General features: G+C 42.7%; 1 protein-coding gene across 1 annotated transcript in view; it reads right to left on the minus strand.

The window, feature by feature from the left end:
* MOXD1 (monooxygenase DBH like 1) overlaps positions 1 to 12,795 on the minus strand; it is a 92,391-nt gene extending 79,596 nt beyond the window's left edge. Inside the window, exon 1 of the mRNA XM_042939850.1 lies at positions 12,506 to 12,795. Coding sequence (XP_042795784.1) covers positions 12,506 to 12,781 — 276 coding nt within the window. The 5' untranslated portion in view covers positions 12,782 to 12,795. The remainder of the gene's footprint in view (positions 1 to 12,505) is intronic.
* Positions 12,796 to 13,052: the final 257 nt, after the last annotated feature.

Raw genomic sequence — 13,052 nt, forward strand, 5'->3', positions numbered from 1 at the left:
AAAATTGAAACTCCTTACATCTAATAAGAGATCTGTGAATAGCTACTGGAATGCCAAAATAGGAACCCTGTTAGCTTGTGTTCCAATGAGGGGCCCACCTGAGCAATCTGTCAGTCCTTTAAGTGCCACCTTCTGAAAATACACATCCTGCATTTTCCCCTATAGCCAATCACCTCAGTTCAGTTTTCATGTAGAGTAATTTAATACTTTGCTATAGTTATAGAATTATCAGAGATAGAGTGCAAAATTAACATTTTGACTCTTTAGGTCTAACAATAAACTTCAATGGAAAAAACAATTTCAGATTTTATCATAGAAATAAACTGTATTTTACCATCATTTCATCTTATTCCACTATCTTAATTTTCTAAAAGTTTACATGACTTCTTTTAACTATGACCAGTGAATGCAAGTATAAATTTTGAGAAGAAAACTCCCTTCCTTCCTTCCTTCCTTCCTTCCTTCCTTCCTTCCTCTCTCACTCCCTCCTTCCCACTTCTCCTTTCTTCCAACACATATTTCATTGAGCAGCTAGTATTCCTAAGCTTCTGTTGCAGGGCTGAGGGCACAGGACTATACAGGATAGCAGACAAAGTCCACACTATAATGAAACTTATAGTTTAGTTTGGGGTTGGAGGAGGCAAACAATTTTTTAAAAAATTTAATAATAATATAATCAACATGCTTAGATAATAAATACTTAGAGGACAATAAAACAGATTGTAGAGAAGGATTGGAAAGCCTTCAGGTTGAGTTATCAGAAAAGTCACCACTGAGGCTATGATATTTACTCTGAGAAATTAACTACAATTAGGAGCCAGCCATGAGAAGTATGGATGAAGTAGATTCCAGGAAGAGAGAGCAGTTATTGGAAAGGACTTGAATGGGGCTGGGTATCCATTTTGATGAAGCAAATAAAAGCCAGGATGGTCGAACTGTATAGCGCCCAGGAGAGAGGTCAACAGGAATCAAATGAGGCCCCGGACATCGTAATACCTTATTGGTTAGTGTAGGAAGTTCAAATTTAATACTAAGCTTATATAAAAGTCATCCCAGCTTTAAGCAGCAAGTGATATATTCTGATTGACATGAAAAGTGTGTGTGTGTGTGTGTGTGTGTGTATGTGTGTGTGTATTGCTGTGGCTACCATGTTGAGGATGCTAAGAAGTAAGAGTGGTGGTCAGAAGACAGGAGTCATGCAGTGGTCCCAGTGGTCTGTGCAAATAGTGCAAATAGTAAAACTGAAGGGAAATTGGCAGTTTTAGATTGAGCTTGGAGGAAAAGTCAACAGAACCTGAAGATGTGTTTCATACATGGGGTGAAGCAAAGAGAAGAAAAAAGGATGACTACTAATTCTCGACAGGAGCTACCAGGAGGTGCCATTTACTGAGATTGAGAAGGCTGGGAAAGAAACAGGTTGAGGGTGAATAAGATTAAGTTTGAGAGGCCTACCTCGATATCCCAGTGGGAAGGTCTGGAGACAGAGAACATGCAGACTGGTACGAGAGAAACCAAAATAATGCAGCCACCAAGTTTCAAAAATTCACCAACTTCACATTCAGCCTCCCTCATGAAGCCCTCCATATTCTTCTGAGTTATATACAAATCACGAAGCATTCTTTTTCTTTCTTTTTTTTTTTTTCAGATTTCAAATACACATCCACTAATACACATTCACTAAACATAAATCAAATATAGTGAAATACATAGTAGGGAGAGAAATGAAATTCTCTCAGACACTGTAACAACCTAGGGCCCACCCACCCATGGAGACAGGACAACTCCTGAGACAGGTTAAAAAACAACATCGACACTTTCCAATATAGTTGCTAATATCTTCTCTCCTACTAAGTTCTTGAATAACCTAAAAGCATGAATGCAGAATAAAGTTATTTTCAGCATCTCATTAAAGCTGGAGGAAATCTGAGGGACACCTGATCCTAGTTCCCACCAGAGGAGGATTTCTCTCAGAAACATTTTTTTTAAATTTTTTTAATGTTTACTTATTCTTAAGAGAGAGAGAGACAGAGTGTGAGTGGGGGAAGAGCAGAGAGAGAGGGAGACACAGAATCTGAAGCAGGATCCAGGCTCTGAGCTGTCAGCAAAGAGCCCGACGCGGGGCTTGAACTCACAAACCACGAGATCGTGACCTGAGCTGAAGTCAGACGCTTAACTGACTGAGCCACCCAGGTGCTCCTCTCTCAGAAATATTTTTAAAGAGATGATTACACAGTATTTAATACCTGCAGTGACAAGCTCATGAATTTAGAACTTCACAAGGCAATCTGTTCAATTTTAAGACCTCCCACTGTCAGAAATATATTTGTTATATTGGCTAAAATCTTCTACTCTTTAATGTGTATTAATTGGGTCTTTTTTCTTCCTTCTGGAGCCTAACACGGAGCATCTAATCCCTATTTCTTGCGGAAGACTGTCCACTATTTCAAAAACAATGATCACGTCTTTTCTAATCATTTTATTCTCCAGGCACAACACTGACAACTGTTTCCCATTGCCCAGGTAACCCCGATTTCCAGAGATTTCAACCATGTTTGTAATCCTCTTTTAGAATCTTTTTAAAAATGTTATTCTAGAACCTATCTTCTGATGCGATTAGCCTTGTACAGAGTACTATGTCAATATCACTTTCCTTGATGTAAACAGCAGAGTTTATAGGCTAATATTGCATCTGTGTGTATAGCAAACATATGTTTTGAGTTAAAATGAGCTAATAGTTAGACCTTTTCCATATGAATTCCAATTAAATTCAACTTTATACATTTTTAACCAAGTGTTTAATTCTATTTGTATTCTCAGTGAACTTTCAACTTTTAGTTTCCTCTTATTATTTTAATATATACTACCTTTGAGTCTTTATCCTGTAGTCTAATGTAGACAGTCTGTTATCAACATATTTGGGGTATGAATGTTTAAATATTTATGATTATAATGAATTCAACTTTATGAGTCCATCCTATACAAGAAATCATGAGAAACCTTGCTAGTTACCTTATCATCATTCAGATGCACCATTTATTTAATAGTCCAACTCCACATCCAGCAAATCAAATGCAAGAGAAAATGCAGTCTTGTCAGTATAATCTGTGTCTTTTGAAACCAGGCTGGTCTCTGGTCATTAATGGTTGCAGAGTATTCACAAATCAATTGCTTAAAGTTTGTCCTCAAATTTTCTTAAAAATTGCTATCGATATTCCCCATCTTTACACTTAGCGGATACCTTTTCCCCACGTTGAAAGGCTGCCATATTTGTCTCTGTGTCATCTTCTGACAATTCTGACATTTCACTGACGGCTTGATTGATTATAATAATATGCTGTATTTAGTACACACTTTCAATGTGCCACATACTTTGTGTAAGAGCTTTACATGCCTATTCCATTTAATCCTCACCCAAACCCCGTGCTTTCGATATCAAAAGTCCCTTCTTCATAAAGGAAATTGTCATTTAGAAAGGTGAAGAAGTTTGCGAAGGACCACGCATCCAAAAGGTAGCAAGCAGTGCCAGGATTCACACCAAGGATTCCTGCTTTTAGGTGTTCAACAGTTATTCAGCAGGGATTTCTTGACAACCTGCCAAGTACACGGAATTGGTCTTGGTACCTCAGGAAGATGTGGCAACACTGACAGTCGTCGACTTATAAATGTTCCATCCATACCCTAATAAAATACTAATTATCTACCACTCCTGCTACCTTTTCTCCCTCTCCCTTCTGTGGTGATGGCTTGAGGGCATTTCACTGCTTATTAGTAACCTTAGAGAATGGAGCTTTGAAGGAAGGGAATGTATATATCTATTTACATAACTGGAAAGACACTTGAGAGTTTTCCAATTACAGAGGGAGTCCATTGTGTTACTGTTAATTCTAATAAAAAGATTTTAAAGCAGAACATGTCCCTCGCCCTAAATACAGGCTGAGAATGATCTGGAACTTTCATTTATTAATGCTCCTTTGATGCCCTGTAACCATATATAACTTATAAATTTTAGACTCTGTGTGGGCAGATATTCTTGTTGCCTAGAAATATGGCAGCTAGTACCAACTGGCAAAAGGTGTGTAGAAATGATAGGGGTATGAGGAGGAGACAGATTTCTGGTTCAGCACATGTTGAAATACACCACTGCCCACAGTCCTTCCACTGCTACTCTTGTTTTAGCATTAAGTTTGAAAATATACTTAGAATTGTCAATAGCTTTGCTAAACTCATCTCAGAAGTGTTTCCATTTTAGGGAAGTCCACTTTATTCTTCTATTTTATAAAATAATTGTCAGTATCCAAACATATGCTAGCCTTTGCTTCAAAAAGCACACTTCAAAGGCACTGTGAATTACATTGCATGGAATTCTCCTTTGTATCCCCCTGCCCAATGCCTGGAATCTTCGAAGCTTCTGTAGGTCTACCACAAAGGAGTAGCCTGATTTCTATCAAAGAGCCGGACCACATAAGATCAGTAGTTCCTGAACATGTCTGCTGCTCATAATCACCTGGGAAACTTTAAAATTTATTAATGTCTATGTCCACCTCCTCAGATTGTGATTTAATTGGTATGGAAGAGGGAGGGCGGTTACCTGGATGTTGGGATTTTTTAACAGCCCCCAAGTGATGCTAATATGCAGAGAAGTTTGGGAACTTCCGGCATCAGAAGTATCTTTCCCAGTGCCCGGTTCTCTGTTGGCTCCACTGCTCATCACTGGGCTATAATCTGCCACAGCATGAATCCATTCTGGCCCTGGTTGTCTGAAGTACCAGCAGGCCTAGCTTCTACCCATGAGTTTCCTTGTATGAGTGAGTTTCAGTGCGTGAAATTTGCAGCGGAAAAAAGGGCAGCAATGTAGTTTTATTTAACAAACTGAGATTTCAGAGTTTTAGTTTAAAAATTGCCTAAAAGATAGAAATCTTCCACAGGCACATGTGGTTTTGCTGATCTAGCTTCTCCAAGTTCTTTGGGTCTCCAGTGTTATTGCAGATAAGAAAGAACAGAGGATAAGCGAAAAACATTCGCACCTAGAATTAAGAAAGAAACTCCTATAAAATCACCAAGTCTCTAGATCAAAGCTTGAGAGACTCTAGTTGAGCTTACTAAACATCTGTGCAGCAATGCCACAGAAATAGAAAAGAGAGCTTGTGTGGTTCAGACATTTGTTAAAACATTAATTATATTTCTTCCAGGTAGGCAGTTTCCTATATTCGAGGTCTACTAACTTCTTTGATGCGCATGCCAGATCATCGTCTTCATGGTGTATAGTATTTTGAGTTGTAAACACTATGATTAATCTCCAAAGGCCACCTTTAAGACCTGGGACATTTGTTTTCCTTCATGTCTTGATTACAAGCATCCTTATCTGAAATAACCACATGGTTACTCCTTATCACATCGCCCTATTTTAATCCTCAACATTTCCTCGTATTTTTATTTGTTTATGTACCTGCTTATCCCCCACCAAAATGTGAGCTCCGTGATGTCACTGCCTTCCTCTCACTTAATGTTATACCCTTATGACCACTCATTGGTTAAATGAGTGAACGAACATCCCGATATTCACTGCCTCACTGTGATGTGAGAGTCAAGTGATCCCCCTACTGTGTGACCTGGAGCCCCAAGTTTATGCATCTACAAAATGGGAGAAATAAGACATTGTTCTCACAGGGGTATCGTGAAAATTGCAGAAGATCACACACTTTAAGGACTTATCAAAATGTGGGGCATATATGAAGAACTCAGTAAATGAAAAATCGTATCATAGAAATGAGTATCTATGACATTTATAGTGGAACAAAAGTAAGAGAAATACTCGGATTTTGTCTTGCCAATCTGTTTTAACATGTATTTCATTATACATGTTCTTTCAGTATTAAGGAAGAAAATTGGAATATGTATTTTTTAAGTTTATTTTTGAGAGAGAGAGAGAGAGAGAGAGGGAGAAGATACACACACAAGCAGGAGAGGGGCCGAAAGAGAGGGAGAAAGAATCCCAAGCAGGCTCCATGCTGTTAACACAGAGCCGGACACGGGGGCTTGATCCCATGAACCATGAGATCACGACCTGAGCAGAAACCTGAGTTGGACGCTTAATGACTGAGCCACCCAGGTGCCCCTGGAATATGTTTTTATGTATGCAACTGCTTACTTGAAGGAGAAGACAGAACAGAAAACCAGGACTCAGAGGAAATAAATCCAGGCTGCTGATCTATATGGCCTCCAACAAGCCATTTAACAGGTACCTAACACTCACAGTAAAAACACAGCTCCTCACCTGTAAAAATTGGTGTGGGGAAAGTTTGGAAATTTGAGGGGAATCAACTGAACTCCGAGCTCTTTTTAAATCTGTTTATTTTTTAGTAATCTCTGCAGCCAATGTGGAGCTCAAAATCACAACCCTGAGATCAAGCGTCCTATGTTCTTCTGACTGAGCCAACTAGGCACCCTTGAACTCTGAACTCTTAAGAACAGCAATACACAAAACATCAACTCTTAACTCATAAAAGCAATAACTGTTTAAAGATTTTCTCATAATTTTTGGCTACAGGAGATGAATAGGAAAGGCCTCAATAGCAGATTAAATCTGGTCTATACATTATTTGCATAGCCCTCGATATATAATTCCAACTTTACAGTTAAGAAAATTACCCATTTGAAGTTACTTTTATAGAATTTTCTGCTTATGTGCTATATGCTATCCTTATGAGCATCATTTTTTTTTTTTTTTAATTTGAAAGACAGATTGGGAAGACGTTTCCTGGAAAAATAACTTTCTATTTAAAAGTTTTATACTAGTTATCTTTTTAAGTTACAATAAACAGCCTTGTGGGGCATCTATATGCACTTTTTCTTTACATATGGATCAAACATTTTCAAAAGCATGATGATGTATAATGAATTCATTCCTTTTGCCAGCAACTTTATTGTAAGAGGTCTGTATTACAAAAAACAAACACACAAACAAAAACGAATCAATAAGCCACCATTCACTTTCTTTGAAGTGGACTCTGCCTTCCCTTCCAAGAGTCCAGAAATATGCCATTGGTTGCTTGAAGCCTTGAACACTGTTGGTCAGTTCAGGTGCATTGTACCCTTGGTTCTTAGGTCTGCCCTGTATCCTCAGGCTGGCATTATGAAATCATCTGCTCTGCCAGGGAGAACCACACAGCTGAAGAGGATCATCTTGTGTGAAGCATTACGTTCGTGCATGTGTCCTTATTACTAATGCACAAAGCACGAAGCTTGGAGACATCCCCTCGTCATCTGGAAATTGGGGTGTGTGGTGGGGGGGGGGGGCATAATCTGAAGACTTATAAATATCTCTTAACAAAGCCCCAGCTGAGCTGTGTCAGGATTGTACACTCTCTTCATCTTTCCCTTACAGCTTTTCAATTTGCTTTCCAAACATTTCTTTGTTGCCGTTGGCTGGGGCGCACTTAAAAGCAGCACATCGTTAACCACAAAGAATGCTCACTGTTTTCTGTGATTTCAAATCACAGCACAATTTCCAAGCACTTCCTCAGCGAGCAGCCCAGCAGCAATTACCCTGCTGCTGAAGACTTACTTGTCAGCACAGAAATGTTTCAGTTTTAGAGACAGCCAACACCACAAGGCTGTAACAAATGATGACATATGCTCCAGCTTCCATTCACTAGCGATTTCTACCCCCAAAGGAAGAGTGAATCAATTTTTGTGCAAATTCAACAGGCACATCCGACAATGCTGCCCTCTTCTCTTAACTCACACAAACTAGGCATTCATCAACCCGGATTACTTGCCTCCAATAGGGACTCAGTTGCTAAGTGGTTCGGGTGGGGGTGGGATTGCACTGTGTCAAAAAGGGGCAAAGTACAGGGAAAGGACATGAATCCGTCAGGGAAGTGAGAGTTGAGTTCATTCATTGAGACAAAATAGTGAGGTTTTCAAAAGCCAATGCAAGAGGAAAGACTGCTTCCCACCCCCTCCCCAGGCATTCCTGTGAAAGACAGTGCAGAAACCCACGGCAGCATCCCAGGGGTCACGTCTCCCCAAGAGCAAGCAGCTCTCCAACAGTGTATCTGATGGAGACAGGCTCCACTTCCCAACCACATTTTTCTCTCTCATTTGATGGTACCTGGTTATATAACATGTGAGGAACTCTCTCCAGACTGGGCAGGTGGGTTACAAAATGGACAGGGCAAGTTTCCATAATGCCTCATCTCTGGGCCTATAGGTTTTAAGGGTGGCCAAACCTACTGGCCTGAGGCGAGGAAATCAAAATTTGATTTTTCACTGCACAGGACTACAAGCAAATGTCACACTGCCCTCTGGAGGTATTCTCATTGGGTCCAACCCTGAATTAGTGATTGGCAACCGCTGAAAAATATGGGTTGTAGAGGCTCACAGGTCTTTTTTGGCAGGGGAGTATGGAGGAGGAGAATTAAGTGTTCCCTCACTCCTTGTGAGCGGTGTGAAAGACTACAAGGGAAAAAGGTGAATAAGTCAATATCGCCTCCCAGTCTCAGCAGCATCAAGAGAGATTAGACACATACAGACTCTCAAAAGTGGTGGTAAGAGAGAGACTGTGACTAGTCAGTGGGGATGGGTGTGGAAGGAGGTATTTTGCAAAGATGACCTCACCTGTATATTCCGTTCCCCTGTGAGCTCCTTATGATGTGATACTGAGGTGGAGTCTATCTTCCCTCCTGAATCGGTGGGATAGGGACACAACAGAAGATGACTCAAAGGCTAAGTTACAAAAGCCTATCCAGTTTCTACCTGGGCCTCTCGGGATATTCAGCCTTAGGACCCAGCCACTCCGCTGTGAGGAATCTGAGTAGCTGCGTGGAGTGGCCACTCTCCCACCACCATGGCACCTGCTGAGATCCCCAGCTAAGAGCCAAAGGCAGCTGGCGTCAGACAAGTGACTGAGGGAGCCTCCTGATGACTCCAACCACTCACTTTGGAGTTGGCATCAAGTAAAATAGAGATCTGTCCCCACTTAGCTCCTCCTCAAATTGCAGATGTGTGAAAAACGAAGGGTCACTGTATTGAGCCACTATGTCTTGGGGTGGTTTGTTACACAATAGGCAACCAAAAAAAAAAAAAAAAAAAAAAAAAAAGGCAAGGTCCCCTCTGACACGGGACATTTCTTGGCACAGAATAAGCTGGGCCTGAAGAGAAATGGGACCTTGCCTCTCTGCCTTTCATGGCTTTTCATAATCTGGGTTGATTCTTCACCAATCTTAGCTTTTTCCCCTCTTGACCCCAGATTAAGTCGAGCTCTATCTCAGCTAGAATTGTGTGTACATGCATGCTCTACGTGGTGCTTTGCACAACATGGAATTGTGGCCAGTATTTAGTGATCATCTTTACACACATCTACATTTCTGTCTTCCCCCCCAAAAAGCAAAAACAAAAACAGAAGATCTGCCAATACTTGATTTGCATACCCACATAACAGTAATTTGGTCACAAGAACTCTTTTTGTCCTCAATCCTCTGTCCTGTCTGTTGCATTAGATCAAGCCCGTCACTTTGTTATACTTGCTGTCTGATCTCTATAGGCATTTGGGTTTGTGGCATCTATTTTAACCAACAATTCTTTACTGGTTGGCTGGAATGAATTCTCACACAGTTATCCAGGAGTTCATATCCTATTGAAAAGAAAAGCTTAAGATAATCAGCAAAATAGAAGTCAGAAGTCAGAATAAAAAATATATATACCTAACGGTCAAGTTTTTGAAAGTTAAATATATGAAAATATATTTCATAAAATATATGAAAAAATATATTTCATAAACTATATGAAAAAAAGCCACAAGGGGAGGTGACTGGGATGTCACCTTGGGTTATTACCATACAGCTTCATGCCATCTGTAACCATCAGCAGCCGCTACATATACATTAGAGCCCAGAAGCCAATGAATGCTCTGTCTTGCAAAGTTTGTTCGCACTGGAAGCAAAATTACCTGAAATCCAGTCTACTAACTGAATCGAATACACTCTTTAAGAACCCTATTTACCTTTTGGTATAGGTGCTGAGGAGGGCCTTACTACACCACTGTATAAAGACTCTCAAGGTGATAGTTTCTAGAGAGAAGATTCGATTTCAAGTTTTGGAAAATCACCTAACCTGGATGACCCAGCTGGAACTGATACATTTCATTTTATTTTCAGTGTTTGGTGTCTTTCATTTGATTAAAGAGGTTGTTAATAAATTTTTTCCCATATAACTGACTAGCATAATTTTTACTGTATTTTATATGTCCTGTAATGAGTGGGATTAAGGAAATGGACCAGTAAAGGATGTCAGTCCACTAAGAAAATAATTACCATTTGTATATGGAAATAAGAATTTTATCTCCTGAGGAATAAAACTGAAAAGGAATATCCTATTGCTTTCTCATTAACTATGTTGGAGAAGTGACCATTTTCTAAGGTTTATCTCATAGGGATCGGTATTCACTGATTATTTTAAGAAAAGTTCCACGGTTCAAAGTCAACCCAAAGAGCACTTAGTTAATTCTCATGCAGTCTTTATGAGAATCACCAGCAGTGTGAAAACACTCTGTAGTTTAACGAAGTCTGTTTTTGTGGTGGGCCAGTTATGGCATGTTGAAACACTACTCTACGCTTGGTCTTTCATTTGATATCAAATTGGATGGGCTTTCTAGAAACACTACTCTCTGGCGGGAAACAATATCAAGTTATCCTTTAAAGTATACCCTGTTTAGGGGTGCCTGGGTGCCTCAGTCAGTTAAGCGTCCGACTTCAGCTCAGGTCATGCTCTTTTGGGGTTCCTGGGTTCGAACCCCAGGTCAGGCTCTGCGCTGACAGCTCAGAGCCTGGAGCCTGCTTCAGATTCTGTCTCCCTCTCTCTCTGCCCCTCCCCCACTTACACTCTGTGTCTCTCTCTCTCCTCTCTCTCAAAAATAAACATTATAAAGTATACCCTGTTTTATGATATTACCATAGTAAGATTTTCCATGTCCCTTTCAACAAAACATGCAAGGATAGTTAAGAGGCATAGTACCCTCCCCACCCAAAACAACCAAACAAACACAAAGACTTGGCTCACACAGATATTTAAACAAGGTATTTTCTACTTCATATCAGAAGAGAGTTACGTTATTCAGCTAGTGAGGCCTGTGTTTGGGGTCAAATTCATGGTTTACAAATTCAATGTCTGAGATGCCGCTGCAGGAAGAAATTTATACATCAGTGACCTCAACAAAGTGCAATCCTCATAAAACTCAATTTTATTGGAGCTGTGGAACACTTATTTTGGGAGGAAAGGACTAATTTATGAAAAACCAGACAACAGGATGGTTTTGAACTTGTTATTACTATCATTTTCTTTATTTCTACCCAGAGTTAATAGCTCAGTGCCAGAATTAGGGTTAAAATTGGATGGCTTCTCAGCCAGAAAGTTGTGGAAATCAAACTTAGAAGTCAGGAATAAAATTACTGAGAAATGCACTTTGAAATCGATCGGGTGCTTTGATTTTAATATCATCAAAACCTTAACACAATGCAAAAACAGCAAGGAGTTTTCATTTGGAAGAAGAGACTTTTAGCAAAGGGCAGTATTTTTGGATGAACTTTTATAAGTAACAGAGTATACTCACCACGATGTTATGTAACTGCGGAAAAGTGTCCAAATGTTGTCAAGATCAGATAAACAAAGATGTCCAGAAGACCTAACCACCTAATCATTATGGTTACTTCACAATTCTTTTTTCCCCCCTCCTATGCATGAAGTTATCTATGAACAGGCAACATATCTACTCTGACTCTTTCAAAGCAAATCAGCAGCTGTCAAATCGACTTTGTTGGTTATTACAGTAAGCGAAAAGTTTCTCCACTTAATAGAGGATTTTGCCGGGGAAACTAAAGATTTTGCAGGTCTCTGAATGGGGCATCCTAACGGGCTCCCAGAAGAGCAAAGTTCCTAAAAGATTCTTAGTGGGGGGCCTTTCATTCATCTCTCAGATAAGGCAGCTGACCCCAGCTCCGTGCCTGGGACCCTAGAATAGCTATGATTTGGGAAGTTCTGGGATCCTGGTCCCAGGCAGCAAGACAGCAAAGTGCTATAAAGCTCACAGGTCCCTCCAACCCTGAGAGCCGTCCTGCTAGAGCCCCAAAGGGTCGTTCTCCTTTCCCATTAGAGGTGAATAGGGATGCGTGGCAGGTGTGTATGCAGGGGATCTATTAAATGGGGTGCTGGGGACAGGAGAGTGTTCAGAGACAAGCTGCCCGAGGTCACCCGTGCTCAGCTTCCCGGGGCGAAAACTCGGGGCCAGGCGGCGGAAGCAGGGAGCCCAGCCGCAGGCGCCTTCGGCTCCGGGGGTGCGGGAGCTGACCGTCCAGAGGAGCGCGTGCCGGGCGGGGGCTGCGGGGGGGCGGGGGGGGGGGCGGTGGCGTCCAGCCTCCGCCGCAGGGGACACCGGGTGGCCCCCGGGACGCCGGTACTCGCGCCTGCCCCGAGGGCGGGACGGGACGGGGCTCGGTGGGGACGCGCTTACCTGCAGGTAGGGCCGCCCGTGGGCCACTCCGCCCACGACGATGTCCGCCGAGGCCATGGCCCCGGTGGGCGAGAAGCCGAAGCCCACGTAGCCGGCGGTGCGCACCTCGAGGAGGAAGGCGAGCCCGCCGCCCCGCGGGCCCCAGCTCAGCCAGTACTTGCCCTCGGAGTCGAGGAGGGTGCGGTGCGGGAGGGCTCGGCCCGAGCCCCCCGCCGCCGCCGCCGCCGCCGCGCCGGGGAGCAGCCCCCACAACAGGAGCAGCGGCCAGCGGCACATCCTCGGGCGCCTCCTGCCCGCCGGCACCTGGGTCGCGCAGACTGGCGGAGCGAGGAGGCGGCTCGAGGGGCGGCGGCCGCGCGCGGGAGGCCTGGGCCCGCCCCCTCGGCCCGCCGCGCGCCCGCCCGCCGGGAGGGGCCCCACCCGCTCCCACTCCCCCTCCCCGCCGCGGGCGACCCCCGGCCCGTCGGGCTGGCGGCCCATCCACCTGCCGCCCCGCACCCGGGGCTTGGTCCCCGGGGTCTAGGTTCCGTGGGGAGGGAAGAGGGGG

This window comes from Panthera leo, chromosome B2 (genome assembly GCF_018350215.1).
Source record: "Panthera leo isolate Ple1 chromosome B2, P.leo_Ple1_pat1.1, whole genome shotgun sequence".
Taxonomy (NCBI): domain Eukaryota; kingdom Metazoa; phylum Chordata; class Mammalia; order Carnivora; family Felidae; genus Panthera; species Panthera leo.